General features: G+C 42.2%; 1 protein-coding gene across 6 annotated transcripts in view; it reads right to left on the reverse strand.

The window, feature by feature from the left end:
* The window catches only part of LOC121284923 (partitioning defective 3 homolog B-like), an 885,862-nt gene that overhangs the window by 394,811 nt on the left and 478,118 nt on the right, over nucleotides 1-12,933 (reverse strand). For all 6 annotated transcript variants that reach the window (XM_041200843.1, XM_041200844.1, XM_041200842.1 and 3 more), the window contains exons 14-15: nucleotides 12,639-12,744; nucleotides 11,504-11,634 (exon numbers count right to left, since the gene is read on the reverse strand). In XM_041200843.1, the coding sequence (XP_041056777.1) occupies nucleotides 11,504-11,634; nucleotides 12,639-12,744 (237 nt within the window). The remainder of the gene's footprint in view (nucleotides 1-11,503; nucleotides 11,635-12,638; nucleotides 12,745-12,933) is intronic.

The raw sequence follows: 12,933 nt of genomic DNA on the forward strand, positions 1-12,933 counted from the left end.
GTATCCTGGCCAATAGTTATCGCTCAAGCACTATCATTATAAATGGCCTGGTCATTATCACATTGCTGTTTGTGGGACCTTGCTGTGTACAATTTGGCTACTGTCTTTTCTACGTTGACTACACTGCAAAACAAAAATACTTATTTGGTTGTAAAAAGTGTTGGAATTTCCTGAAGTCATGAAAGGCGCTATATAAATGCAAGTCTTTCTTTTCACATTCCATGACAGCCCCTCCATGCTAATTGTCACCCATGTCTCCAAGTCCCTTTGTTGTCTGCTCTATCAACTCTAACTCGCCATTAAATCCAATCCTAACTTTTCTCATTTGCTGCTCCTGATACATTGCCTGTGTCTGCCAACCAAAGTCGCCACTCAAGTTTTTCTCTTTCTATCTGCTTCCACAGCAAGACAAGTATTCAAGGAGTCATACTGGAAAAGTGGCCTGTCACAGTTTCCCCTCACGTTATTTTTTTATTAATTATTCAACTGATCATTTTCACACTTAGAAAGGAAGGTAATTGGTTCAGGTACCAAGCCACCAGGAAGTGCACCCAGCTACCGACTAACATTGAGTCCTTAGGGCAAACTACACTCAGCTTTCACATTTGCACACAGCACACACACTTAGATATTAATGTAAACAAACAAATTCAGTGATGTATGTTAATCAGAACAAGTAACAGGTAACCTCATGAATTATTCAGTGTCCACAGATTATATTTTCACTTTGATCCAGTGTTATTTAACGTTGTTAAATGTGAAATTGTGCTTTGCAATTGCAATACAACACTCAAGCAGCTGCTGTCAAGGGGCACCAGGAAGGTTTAAAATTGCACACTGGCTTCACGAACCATACCAGACTCATGAAATCACCTACAGTCGCCCAAGTTATCCTTGTTTTTGGTCTTCCTTCCTTTTCCTGGAGCTACACAGAATTTATAGCACAGAAACCGGTCCATATCCAGTGTTTACGCTTCACACGAGCCTCCTTCCACCTCCCTTCATGTAACCGTATTAGCATACTCTTCTATTCCTTTCTCCCTTTTCAGCCTCCTATTAAATGCGTCTGCATTATTCACCTCAATGTGGGAGCAAGTTTCCACATTCTAAACACACTCTGGATAAAGAAGTTTTGCCTGAAGTCCTTATTGGATTAGTGGCAATCTTACATTTATGACCCCTAGTTGTGGACTCCTGCAAAGGGGGAACATCTCTGCAGCTACTTTATCATACCCTTCATAATTTAAAGGTTCCTTTTCTTTTCCAGAGTTAGAGAGCCCCAGTTCAGTCTTTCCTGATAATTATAAACTATAAATTATATAAATTATAATTCTTGTAAATCTCCAGTGCCTCTACATCCTTTTTGAAATACAGGGACCAGAATTAGACACATTATTTCAAGTGTGCCATTCTTCATGCGAGACTGTAGTTCTTGACTATGGATATCATCAACTCAATTTTGACATTGTCTTCACTCTATGTCAACAAAGGTGAGTGAGTGCGGTGGTGGGGATAGACTTTGAATAGGGGTCAGAAGTCCAACCTGATTTTTCTCTTGCCCAATAATGGAGCACAATGCCAACTGAACTGGCTTGATCAGCAAATACGGAAATGTTTCTGGTCAGTAAATTTTGAAATATTCAATGTCCTCCGCTGGTGGCTGAAAGGAGTTGGCCTCAAACTGTTTCTACAGAGATTGAAATCCCCTACTGGCAAGGAAGCTACTCAGGGCTAAAGAAGCGGTTGGGGATCCCCATTTCATTATTTTCTCCCCTCTTCGTCTTAAATGCCATTATTCAGGCCTATCCCAGAACAGGAAGAAGCCGAGGTCTATTTAGGCATTTCCCCCAACACATTTGTGACGATGCATTGCCTATTCCGTGGTAAAACAGAATTTGTTAACAAGGTGGGGTACTCCACCTCTCCTTACTTATACAAGGACGGGTGGCGGACGGGAGCGGGGGAGGGCAAGTCGGATGATTGAACTGTTGGGCAGAAAAGCCAAGTTTCAGGAAACACATGGACGATAACAGATTCTACCTCAATGTGTCACGTTCAACAGGAATGGATTTTATTTTAAAAACATTAACTAAATAAAGCCAATTATGAAATAAGTTCACCTGCTTTTCCAAGATCACCCGTAGACTCCAAGCTAATTCTAACTCAGGAAGGTCTTGATCTAGGAGGAGACTTATTTGGCATTACCTGGAGCAACAAGTTCCGGAGCACGATGAGCTTGGCGGCAAAAGTCCTTTAGGAGCCACCAAATTGCTGAATAAAACAGCCACAGTTTCCCACAACCTCACATGAAAACTCAAACTGTGTGGCCCCACATAGTAGAGATTCATTTCAGCTGAAAATTTACTTGCAACTGGAGAGACTGAATATCTGATCTTGCAGAGATGATAAATGGTCCTTTATTTAATGTTTGCTGTAAATTGAGATTTCTACATGCAGTAAAATGCTCAGACTGGTTTATAAAACTGAAATAAAAGAGATGTTGCTGTTCTGGGAAATACTTACAACCACCTAAACTGATATAGAATATTAAAATCTAAGTAATAAAACCCAAGTAATACCCAGTATTTAGCTACGTGTAACCAACACAAACTGAGTGGGTGCCATGATGTACCTAACACTGTGTGGGAAGTATTTCATTAATTTAAAACATATCGCAGGTTGGCTTGGATGTTACTGAATACAAAGCTTAAAATGTGTATCATTCTGTAGTCATTTATAAATTACCATGGGAGCAGGTCATTGGTTCCCTTCCACCCTGCATATAGCTGAGTTTATCCAAAACTCTGCTATCCATATCCTAACTCACACCAAGTTCCCCTCACCCATCACCCCTGTGATTGCTGATCTACATTAGTTCCTGTTCAAGCAACTCCTCAATTTTAAAATTCTCATCTCATTTTCAAATCTCCCCATAGCCGCGCCCCTCATTATCTCTGCAACTTCCTCTGCCCTACGGCCCTCCAAGACCTGTTTATCTCCAATTCTGGCTTCCTGCACATTGCCATTTTTTACCATCATTCATGGCCATATCTTCAGCTGCCTATGTCAAAGCTCTAGAATTCCTGCCGTTAGCCTCTCCATCACTCTACCTCTTTGACCAAGTTTTGGTCACCTTCCTAATATCTCCTTATATAGATGGCTGTTAAATATTATCTAATCATGGATCCTGTGAAGGGCCTTGGGTATTTTTAAATCATATTCGTTCATAAGGTGTGGGTGTCGCTGGCAAGGCCAGCATTTATTGCCCATTCCTAATTGCCCTTGATAAGGTGGTGGTGAGCTACCTTCTTGACCCACAGCAGTCCCTGTGGTGTAGGTACACCCACAGTGCTGTCAGGGAGGAAGTTCCAGGATTTTGACCCAGTGACAGTGAAGGAACGGCGATATATTCCCAATTCAGGATGGCGACGAGCCTGGTGGGGGAACTTCCAAGTGGTGGTGTTTCATGTGTCTGCTGCCCTTGTCAATCCAGATGGTGGTGACCATGGGTTTGGAAGGTGCTGTCTAAGGAGCCTCGGTGAGTTCCTGCAATGTAGTCCTCCACATTAACGATGCAACATCAATATATGTTACTCCTGTTGCGGCTTTAAAAAACAGGTGAAGCTGCTGGAACTCAGAAATGTTGCTGGACCAAGCAGTTGGAGCACAGTTCACAACAGTTGATTTCTTGCATTGGGAGCTGCTGGTTTCAGCTGCTCGAATGCAAGAGGTCGTTAAGCAGGAATCAGGCAGGCCACCCCCCCGCCTCCTCCCCACTCACCCAGGAAGCTAGGGCACAAAATCTGAAGGGTGTTCCAGGCCCAAATTACTCCCTCACATAAACCCTTCACTGGAAAGATACTTATCTAAGACCTGAACAGTATGTTGAATAACCCAATCACTTGGTCATGATTTAGCATCAGCTACTGGAAGAGCAGAGTATAGGGAAAAACATACTTGGGAACAAAAAAAGTCTAATGGGGGGAAATTTTAACTGAACCTAACCACTAGGAAACTGACAGTTTTATATCTGACCTTGCTCTCTGTTATTGTGCCAACATAAAATTGCACCATTATGAAACCAACATTCCATATGATTTCCCACCCTGTGAGTTCGGTTAAAATTACAACAGATTTGGATAACATGTAACCTCCACATTCAGCCTGAACAACCCTGTGTGACCATTAGTTGTATTGGTTTCTCTTTCATTAAATGGCTGTTTGTCACCTAATATTTATTACCACCATTTGTATCTTTTAAAATCTGCGACATTTACAAGAGTGCCACTGTCACTGACATCTCTGAGCTTCTGGGGCAAGGGGGGGATCACTTTAAATTTTAGGATTTTAGGGCTTGCAGGCAAGAAAATCCCAGTGCCAAAGTTCCTTTCTAAACACGAGCTTGTGCATTTAGTGGCCATGCAAACATTTCTGAGTCAAATTGGACATGGCGTATCAAGTGAACTGCTTGTCCTGGTTTTGTGCAGGGATGGGTATTGTGTTTTCCTGCTCTCAACTAGACATGCACTTGAAAGAAATGATTAAGAGAAAGCACCAGATCATAAATCAATGTCCAACCTCAAGAGTTCATCTAGAGAGTGCTGCCCTAATGACTTACAGCCATTATCCAAACTCCAGCCTCATGGTATCTGACCAGACAATTGAACTTACAAAGGAATGCACCTGACCCACTGGGTTTAACAGTTCTAAGCGAGGAAGTCAAGTCTGTGCAGGGTATTCATGTCTCAGTTTCATGGCCTTGCCTTTCAAGTATTTCTTCACATAACTAAAAACAAAACTTAGTTTGCAGTTGAATTCTCTCCTCTCATCCAGCCTCAAAGTTGTCTCTGCTGACCCTTTCATTTTCTGAAGTAGGTAGTTTGTTCTGGGGTAGACAGACAGGAACAGGCCACTCAGCCTCCTTGAGCCTGTTCCATCATTTTCACACTATCCTGGCTTGTGCACATAATCACCATTTCTTCATCATCACTGGGTAAAAAGTCTGGAATTTCTACCTCCCAATAGGAGCACCTTCACCACACAGATTGCACTGCAGCAGTTCAAGGAAAAACTGTGTTTGCTAGTGATGTCAACAAACTCCAGAATGTATTTTAAAAAAGCACTGCCCCAAAATGGAATTGTTCTCCTGACAGCAGAGAAGGATGAGGGGGAAATTATTTTTTGGTGGGGGGCTTTAGCCTTGCCCCCCAGTTGAGGCCCTTAAGTGGAAAATTATTGAGCACTTAAGTACCATTTCCCACCCAGACTCAATTTTCAGGCTGGTGGGATGGGGTCAGGGGCAGGGTGTGGGGGGTTCAGTCCCAAAAATAAACCAGGTTCGGTTCAGGCCACAGGCAGGAAGCGGGTTTGTCGCCTCCATCAGCAGCCCCCTTTTAACACCGGGCAACCCCCTCCTTAAGGTCTGGTCAGCGCAGGTCCTCCCTCCTCCCTGGCCTCTTCACCAACACCCCAATACCCCTCTGTCCACCACCCCCGGGGCTCACCTAACCTTCCTGCTTGGGTTTTGGAAATGCAATGCTGTACTGACTAACTGGCTTGCCACAGTCATGTGACTCTGCCATGAGGCCTCTGCCTCTGGGGGCAGGCATCTTAGGTTCGTTTAATAAGAGCTCTCACTGAGTACATACTTATACATGAAAAATAGCATCAGAGAAAAAATAGATTTTTGAACCCTGTAAAAGGAGCAGAGAAGACACTAAGAACCCAGGAACACAGAAAGGTTCAAGTCTGCAAAAAATGATGCTGAAAATAGCAAAGGAAAAGAGACAAAGGCTGCAAATGAGACGGCTCAGAAAGAGACACAGAACAGTACAAATCTACAAAAAAGCTGCTGAATAAAGGACAAAAGAAAAGCACACCCGAAGGAAATAGAGGCTGCAAGTAAATTATTGAGTGAGTAAAAATGGCTACAGTAAATTTTCCAATCCCATCTCCAGTCCAATTGAAAAATGATGCATGATAAATGATGCATCCACTCACAATGGCAAAACAATGGGATTGCAACAGACTTAATGAACAAGTCTGAACCGATATAAGTAGCCACGCTGTTAACACTGCTGGGGAAGGACTGCTTTGAAGGCCTTGATTGCACATTTTGAACCCCCTGTGAATGTTATGTACATATGAACGTTATGTATTTAGCACTAGAGTTCTGAGTGAAAATTAGACCACTGAATGGTACGTCACGGGAGTAATGCAGCTTGCAGAATCATGTGAATTCGGACAGCTGAAGGGTGATCTGATTAAAGATAGATTAGTCTTAGGCATGTGAGACCCCTCGGTGAGAGCAAGTCTACTGAAGGATGAGAAACTGACACTAAATAAAGCGATAGAAGTGTGTTGAAATGCAGAAGTTGTGAAACAACAGATAGAGCATACGTATGGCAGAGCAGACCAGGAGATACGTTATGTTGAGAGACAGTCCAAGACAAAAGAGCCGAGCAATCGCAGACAAAAGGCGGGATGCAAATATGCGGAGGACAGCATGCACGGGAAAAGGAGGATTGGCCAGCATGGGGAAAGCAGTGTTTTAACTTTAAGAAGCAAAATCACTTTGCAGACAAGTGTTTGACCAAGAAAATGAAAAACAAGCCTATACAGGTGGCCACTGGAGAGGTATCAGCAGATGAACCTGATGAAGAACTATACATGATACAACAGGTTGGTTCAGTTAAATCTGCAGGCGACAAATGGGTTGTGACTGTTACAATGGTGACCCCAGAGAGAAAGTATCAAGCAAACAAGAAATGTCAGATGGACACAGGTGCATCATACAACATCAGGACCTTCACAGGCTTGTGTGAAGTGGTCCAACATGATCCAAAAATGAAGCCCTCGAAAGTAAGACTGAGGCTATATGATGGCACGATACTTATACCGAGAGGACAAATTAGTCTGACAACCCAATGCAATGGCAAGAAGGGAGATCTCAAGTTCCAGATCATAGATGGGAAGCAATGGCCACTCACCTCAGATGGATCAAGTCTAAAGCTTAGGCTGAATGTGCCAGCAGAGAAAGGGCAACATGAAACTCCAGAGTGTGGGCGACAGAAGGCCCAGAAAGATGGAGACAATATTCAAGTGAACTGCAAGATGGTTGCTGACCATATCAGTGCAATGAAGTGCACAAGCCAAAGGTAAATGAAGCAGTTCCACAGGACTAATGTCACACCAAATGCAAACTACTCTTCCAATAACAAAAAGGCCACTGAAACCAGAGGTAGTACCAGGCATGAATGAAAAGATCAAGGTGAAACAACATAAAGGCAAATTTCAGTTTGACAAGATGGCCAAACCATTGCCAGAGCTGAGCACTGGAGAGCCAGTCAGGATGCAAACCTTTCACTCTCTACAGGAGTCAGCCCACTTGTAAACTTGGCATTTGCATAGAGAAATTGTCACCTCGATCGTACGCAGAGGAAGCGAACGACCAAATATACAGGCGCAACGCAGGCATATCCAAACAACCAGCGAAGCTATTCCTTCACAGCAATCGGGCAGTCAGGAAGAAGGGATCTCACCGTTGTACTGAGTACAGAACTACCACCAATCCCAGAGTTCCACGAGTCCCCAGTGTCATGACTGACTGGGGATAGTGCGCTGTAATATCAAGCCCCACTGTTCCCTGAGCCATAACAAATATGAAAAGTTTGACTGAACCACCAGATTGCCCCAATTCTACCTAACTTTAATTTAAGTTAACAGAATACAAGCACCAGGTTTGTAAGCTTAACAAGTAAATAACAGTTGATTCAACAAACTCATTAACCAGAGGCAAAAGAAAGAAATATGAACTGCTAATATCTAACTCCATAACTTAAACTTTACTCCTTCTTAAATCTCGAGACACACACACACACACACACACACACACAAGACACACAAAAACATGGATTTTAAGGGTGGAATAAAACAGGTCCATAGCACCAATTCCGGAGTACAGGATTCAATGGGTTGATTTTGATCGAAGTCCTCCAAGTTCTTTTCAGTTCTTGTTGATGACACAAGGTGGTCTTCCAGCGCTTTCAGTATTTAGTTCACTGGTTGAGGACTTGCCTTTCAATGTTTCTAGTGGTGATTTTCCCCTTTGCCTCTTAATAGGAGTTTTCAGAGAGAAAGAGCAGTTATAGAGGTATGAGCAGAAAAGGCCAGCTAGCTATTATTGTGGAATTACTGGAATCTTCCACACACACCAGCAAGAGGTTTTAGGTCTTGTTCCTTACAGGCTAGGAGCTATCCTGCTTCATCACTCTCTCACAAACCCTGGTCACCTGGTCAGCATCATTGCCAGGCAGCTCCCTTGGTCCAGGGTTCCTTTGTGGCATCATCCTGCCTTTCATAGCGCACTCTGTTCCAGGACTGCAACATTTTATAAATATCTCTCATCCTGTTCTAGTAGACATGTCTTTCAAACTGCAACTATTGTAATTTTAATCCACAGTCCAACAGAAAATAAAAAGATATGTTCTTTACAATAGCCAACAGAAATAAAGAGATATGTTCCTTACACCAATAACAGCAATGGAATACTAAGAGTCACCAAGGCAACAAATACCATGGGAATAACACTCTCCGGACAAAAAACATCACCCGGAAGAACAGCAAATGACAACGCACACATGTTCCATTAAGAGACCTGCATGGTTTGAAGACTGTACACAATGCATGTGCAGAGACTGACTAGTAGACCAAACAGTTGTCAATGCATGAGAACAGTGGGTATACAGTGGGTAACTTGGGCAACTCACAGGTCACACAAGATTGTGCAGGCAGATGTGACTTATGTTCACTAGGAAAAAAAGAGGATGTTTGTATCTTTCTTTTAACATGAAAAGGGTGATGATTGTCTCTTTATCACATGAAAAAAGAGATGTTTGGGTTTTGGAAATGCAATGCTGTCCTGACTAACTGGCTTGCCATAGTCAGGTGACTTTGCCATATGGCACTCTGCCTCTGGAGGCAGACATCTTAGGTTAGTTTAATAAAGGCTTTCACTGAGTACACACTGAAGAAGTATAGCTGTCCTTATACTTGAAACAGCCCCCACCTTGAGAACTCCAAAACTTACCTGGTCCAGGACTTAGACTCAGGGGATTGCTTGCAGTCCCATTGCTGTCTATTGCAGCTTCTGGCAATGCAGCCAATCGGGTTGACCAGCCGCTCTCTGAGTTGGGACTTCCACCCAAAGGAAGGGCCAAAGTCCCGCCTCGGCCTCCAGCTGATTAGTGCTTGTTGGAGCATTAAATGGCTATGAGGCAGGCAGTATCAGTAGTGATGTGTTCCAAACCCACACTTTAGATGGCGGGAAGGGAAACCCCATCATCCTAAAAGTCCTGACCAATGTTTTGATACAGTAGATAGGGAGAAACTGCTTCTACAGACAAGGGGGTGGGTAACCAGCAAACAAAGTTGTTGTATAATTAACAACAAAAATCAAGGTTCTGCATTAATAATGAGTAGAAATTGTTTCACACAAAGAGTTGCTAGAATCTGGAATAAGCTGCCTGGTGGGGTGTTGGACACAGACTAAGTAGTAACTTTAAGAAATCAGATATATACTTAAAAGGAAAAATTTGCGGAACTAATGAGAGAAGGATAGGAAAGTGTGACAAACTGGACAGATCTTCCAAAGAGCTGGCACATGAAAGGGATAAACACGTTTTATGGTTCTACCAAGTAAGGTCACCTCTACAATAGATGCTGCACAACAGGATCACACACATATTGTTCTATTATGATTTAAAATTTCTTTGAAGGATTAGCAATGATATATATATTAAAAGCTTTGCCCATTAAATGTGACCACAATGTCCACTTTATACAACTTTTTTTTTGCGTCAGCATAGTGAGCAATGATTTCAGCTTCTGCGAAGTATAGAGATTGCCCATTATAATTAAGTCTAAAGTAAGTAGAGCTCCCAGAATTTACAGAATAATTATAGGGAGTCATGTTTGGCAGATTATAGGAATTGTGGCTACATTCAGAAAGGAAGGAAGCTGGGAATGTGACACCCAAAAGCAGCATTGCTCAATGCAAACTGGAATGAGAGGCCACAAATGATGTCAATGCTACATCTCACAATGACTTCTCAACACTTTCATCTGCTTCTCAGCCTTACATGGCTGCCACATCACAGAATTATCCCTATTTTCTAAGTTTCAACTCTACACACTCGATGAGACCAGTTGGTTGCCCTCAAGAAATTCCCTGCCATTGGCAAGGAAAAGATCCGTAAGAATTTTTATTTCACATATAATTTGCCAAACCTAAAAATGCTTGGCAAAAGGAATAGGAAGAGAGGCAGATTGTGTTATTCTGTGAACAATTGTGTGCTTCATTTTGACCCAGTAACCAAGTTAGATCACAGGCACACCACAAAGCAGCCCAAGGACATTATAAGCCAGTTACACACAACTACATAGACCCATTGTACATAGTGTTCCCACCTGGTGATCTTAGCAAATAATGGGAGGGTTAATTTTGGATTGTACGAAGCTGTGTATGAACTGCAGGGTATTGTCAGTGCCACTAGCTCAGGCCTAACCATTGGCAGCGGTGAGTTGATCTGCCTGGGCCCGACATTCTGGAATTTCCCCCCAAAACCTCTCCACCATTCCCTCCTCCTTTATAACACTCCTTTGAGCTAACTTTTCATCACCTATCCTGATATCCCCTTATCTGCTTTGGTGTCAAATTTTGTTTGTTAATTGCTCCTTGGCCCATTTTGTTGTGCTAATGGTGCTATATAAAGATAAAAACAAAAAACTGCGGATGCTGGAAATCCAAAACAAAAACAGAATTACCTGGAAAAACTCAGCAGGTCTGGCAGCATTGGCAGAGAAGAAAAGAGTTGACGTTTCGAGTCCTCATGACCCTTCGACAGAACTCGAAACGTCAACTCTTTTCTTCTCCACCAATGCTGCCAGACCTGCTGAGTTTTTCCAGGTAATTCTGTTTTTGTTTTGGTGCTATATAAATGCATTTTAGAGTTGTCTGGTGAAGCCAATTTTCAATACTCATTATTATTAAAGGTATCTTTCAGCATGGAGTCTAACATTAATGAGACTGATCAGGAAGTATGGAGGGATCTTGCCAGGCTGGTGTGATTAAACCTCTATTATATGGAACTTAATAATCATCATCCAGTTATACTCCCCTGTGAATTCTATAAAGACTGCAATTCACTGTGGTATCAATGCAGTCTGTCCCCAACTTCAATCAATGTCACTTTGGTGTTACTTTTAACCATCATTAACACTACTTTCATCTTATTAAGACCACAGTATAGATTACAAGAAAGCTACAGATGGCAGGGAGAGCACAAAGATCTAATTTAATCCTGGGGGTTCAGATGACATCTATAATCCACTCAGTTTTGGCATGTTAAATGACAATAGGGTGCAAACTATTTTTAATTTATCTTCTCTACGTTAGTTATTTTAATTGGTTCTGTGATTGACAGGTTGGATAGTTGGCCCTTACCCAAATCCATGCTCTTCGAACTGCTGATTTTGCCAGGAGACTGCCGTTTGACAGTGTTGCTGGCCTGACTTTCTGCAGGTCCAGCCATCGGCCTTTGTTGCAGCATTTGTGAAGCAGAATTGAGGTCGGAGCTGTGGAGAGAGCGAGAGCTAGGCATAACTAAATAGCATATTAAAAAACAAAGTTTCTGCCCACTACCTCAGATGGCGGCATTGTGGTAACTATAAACTGCAAACGTGGACCACAGTCTTGGGCATTCATTGCTCCAGTGAATCCTTAGTCACTCTGTCAGCCATTGTTCAATGGGTAGCACTCTTGCCTCTGAAGTAGAAGGTTGTGAGTTCAAATCCCACTTCAGAGACTTGAACACAAAAAGCACTCTAGGGAAAACATGAAATAAACGCCTGGTACCTGTGCTATTATCAATAATAACCCTTGCGGAGATAGAATAGCTACTCAAACGATGCCCAGTGGCACAGGAGTTTGGCTATTGCTCTGGAATGATTCTGGCATTCAGTCGAATGCATATTCCTAAGGATACTCAATCTCACAGCACAAATTATTAACACACACAATCTAGCAGTGACAAATACCCTAAAAACACAACAGCACATTAGTCACTCTGCAGAGACTTCAATTTGTGTGACATGGCTGGTAACTGGGTAGCACATGTGCCAGGCATTTCTAATATTCATTTTCTCCTTCCTCAGTTTTGATCAATTAAAGAGTAAATGTTGACTTCTAAAGTAAACTGTCATCAATTTTCAATATTTAGTTCTGAGCTGAAGTTTTAATTGCTTTCCTCTAAGCATTTGTGCTCAATATTTATCCCTTAAATGACGTCACTGTAACAGATTATCTGGTCATTATCACAATACCCTTTGTGGGACCTTGCTGTGTGTAAATTGGCTGCGACATTTCCTCCATTACAACAATGACTACGCATCTTTCAAAGCACTTTGGGACATCCTGAGTTCATGAAAGGTACTATATAAAGGCAAGCTTGCTTTCTTTCTTTCTCCTAGCAGTGTGAGGAGCTAAATTAACATCAGTAGAAGTTCAAACAGTACTACCAGCAAGCCACAGTTACGCACATTACCAAGTTAATGACTAGGGTTAACTTCTGGTTACGAACCTTTTATCTTCACGAAAAGACCACATTTTGTACACTCCCATGGCTTCCTCTTCTTCGGGATGTGGTGGATCCGGAGGTGGAATTTCAGCCTCTCCATCATCATTCACTGAAAACATAAATAAACAAACAAGACTGTAAAATAATATCCTAGAAACTGCAAGATCTAGAAACAACTTTGCTTACTACATTCTATACCGTTAGAGTGAATGGTGAGTGAATCACTTCACTGGAGTGGGTTATCTTCAGTAAAAAGGAGGCACAAAATAACAGGCATTATGATTCTAGTCACGCACTG

This window comes from Carcharodon carcharias, chromosome 12 (genome assembly GCF_017639515.1).
Source record: "Carcharodon carcharias isolate sCarCar2 chromosome 12, sCarCar2.pri, whole genome shotgun sequence".
Classification (NCBI taxonomy): domain Eukaryota; kingdom Metazoa; phylum Chordata; class Chondrichthyes; order Lamniformes; family Lamnidae; genus Carcharodon; species Carcharodon carcharias.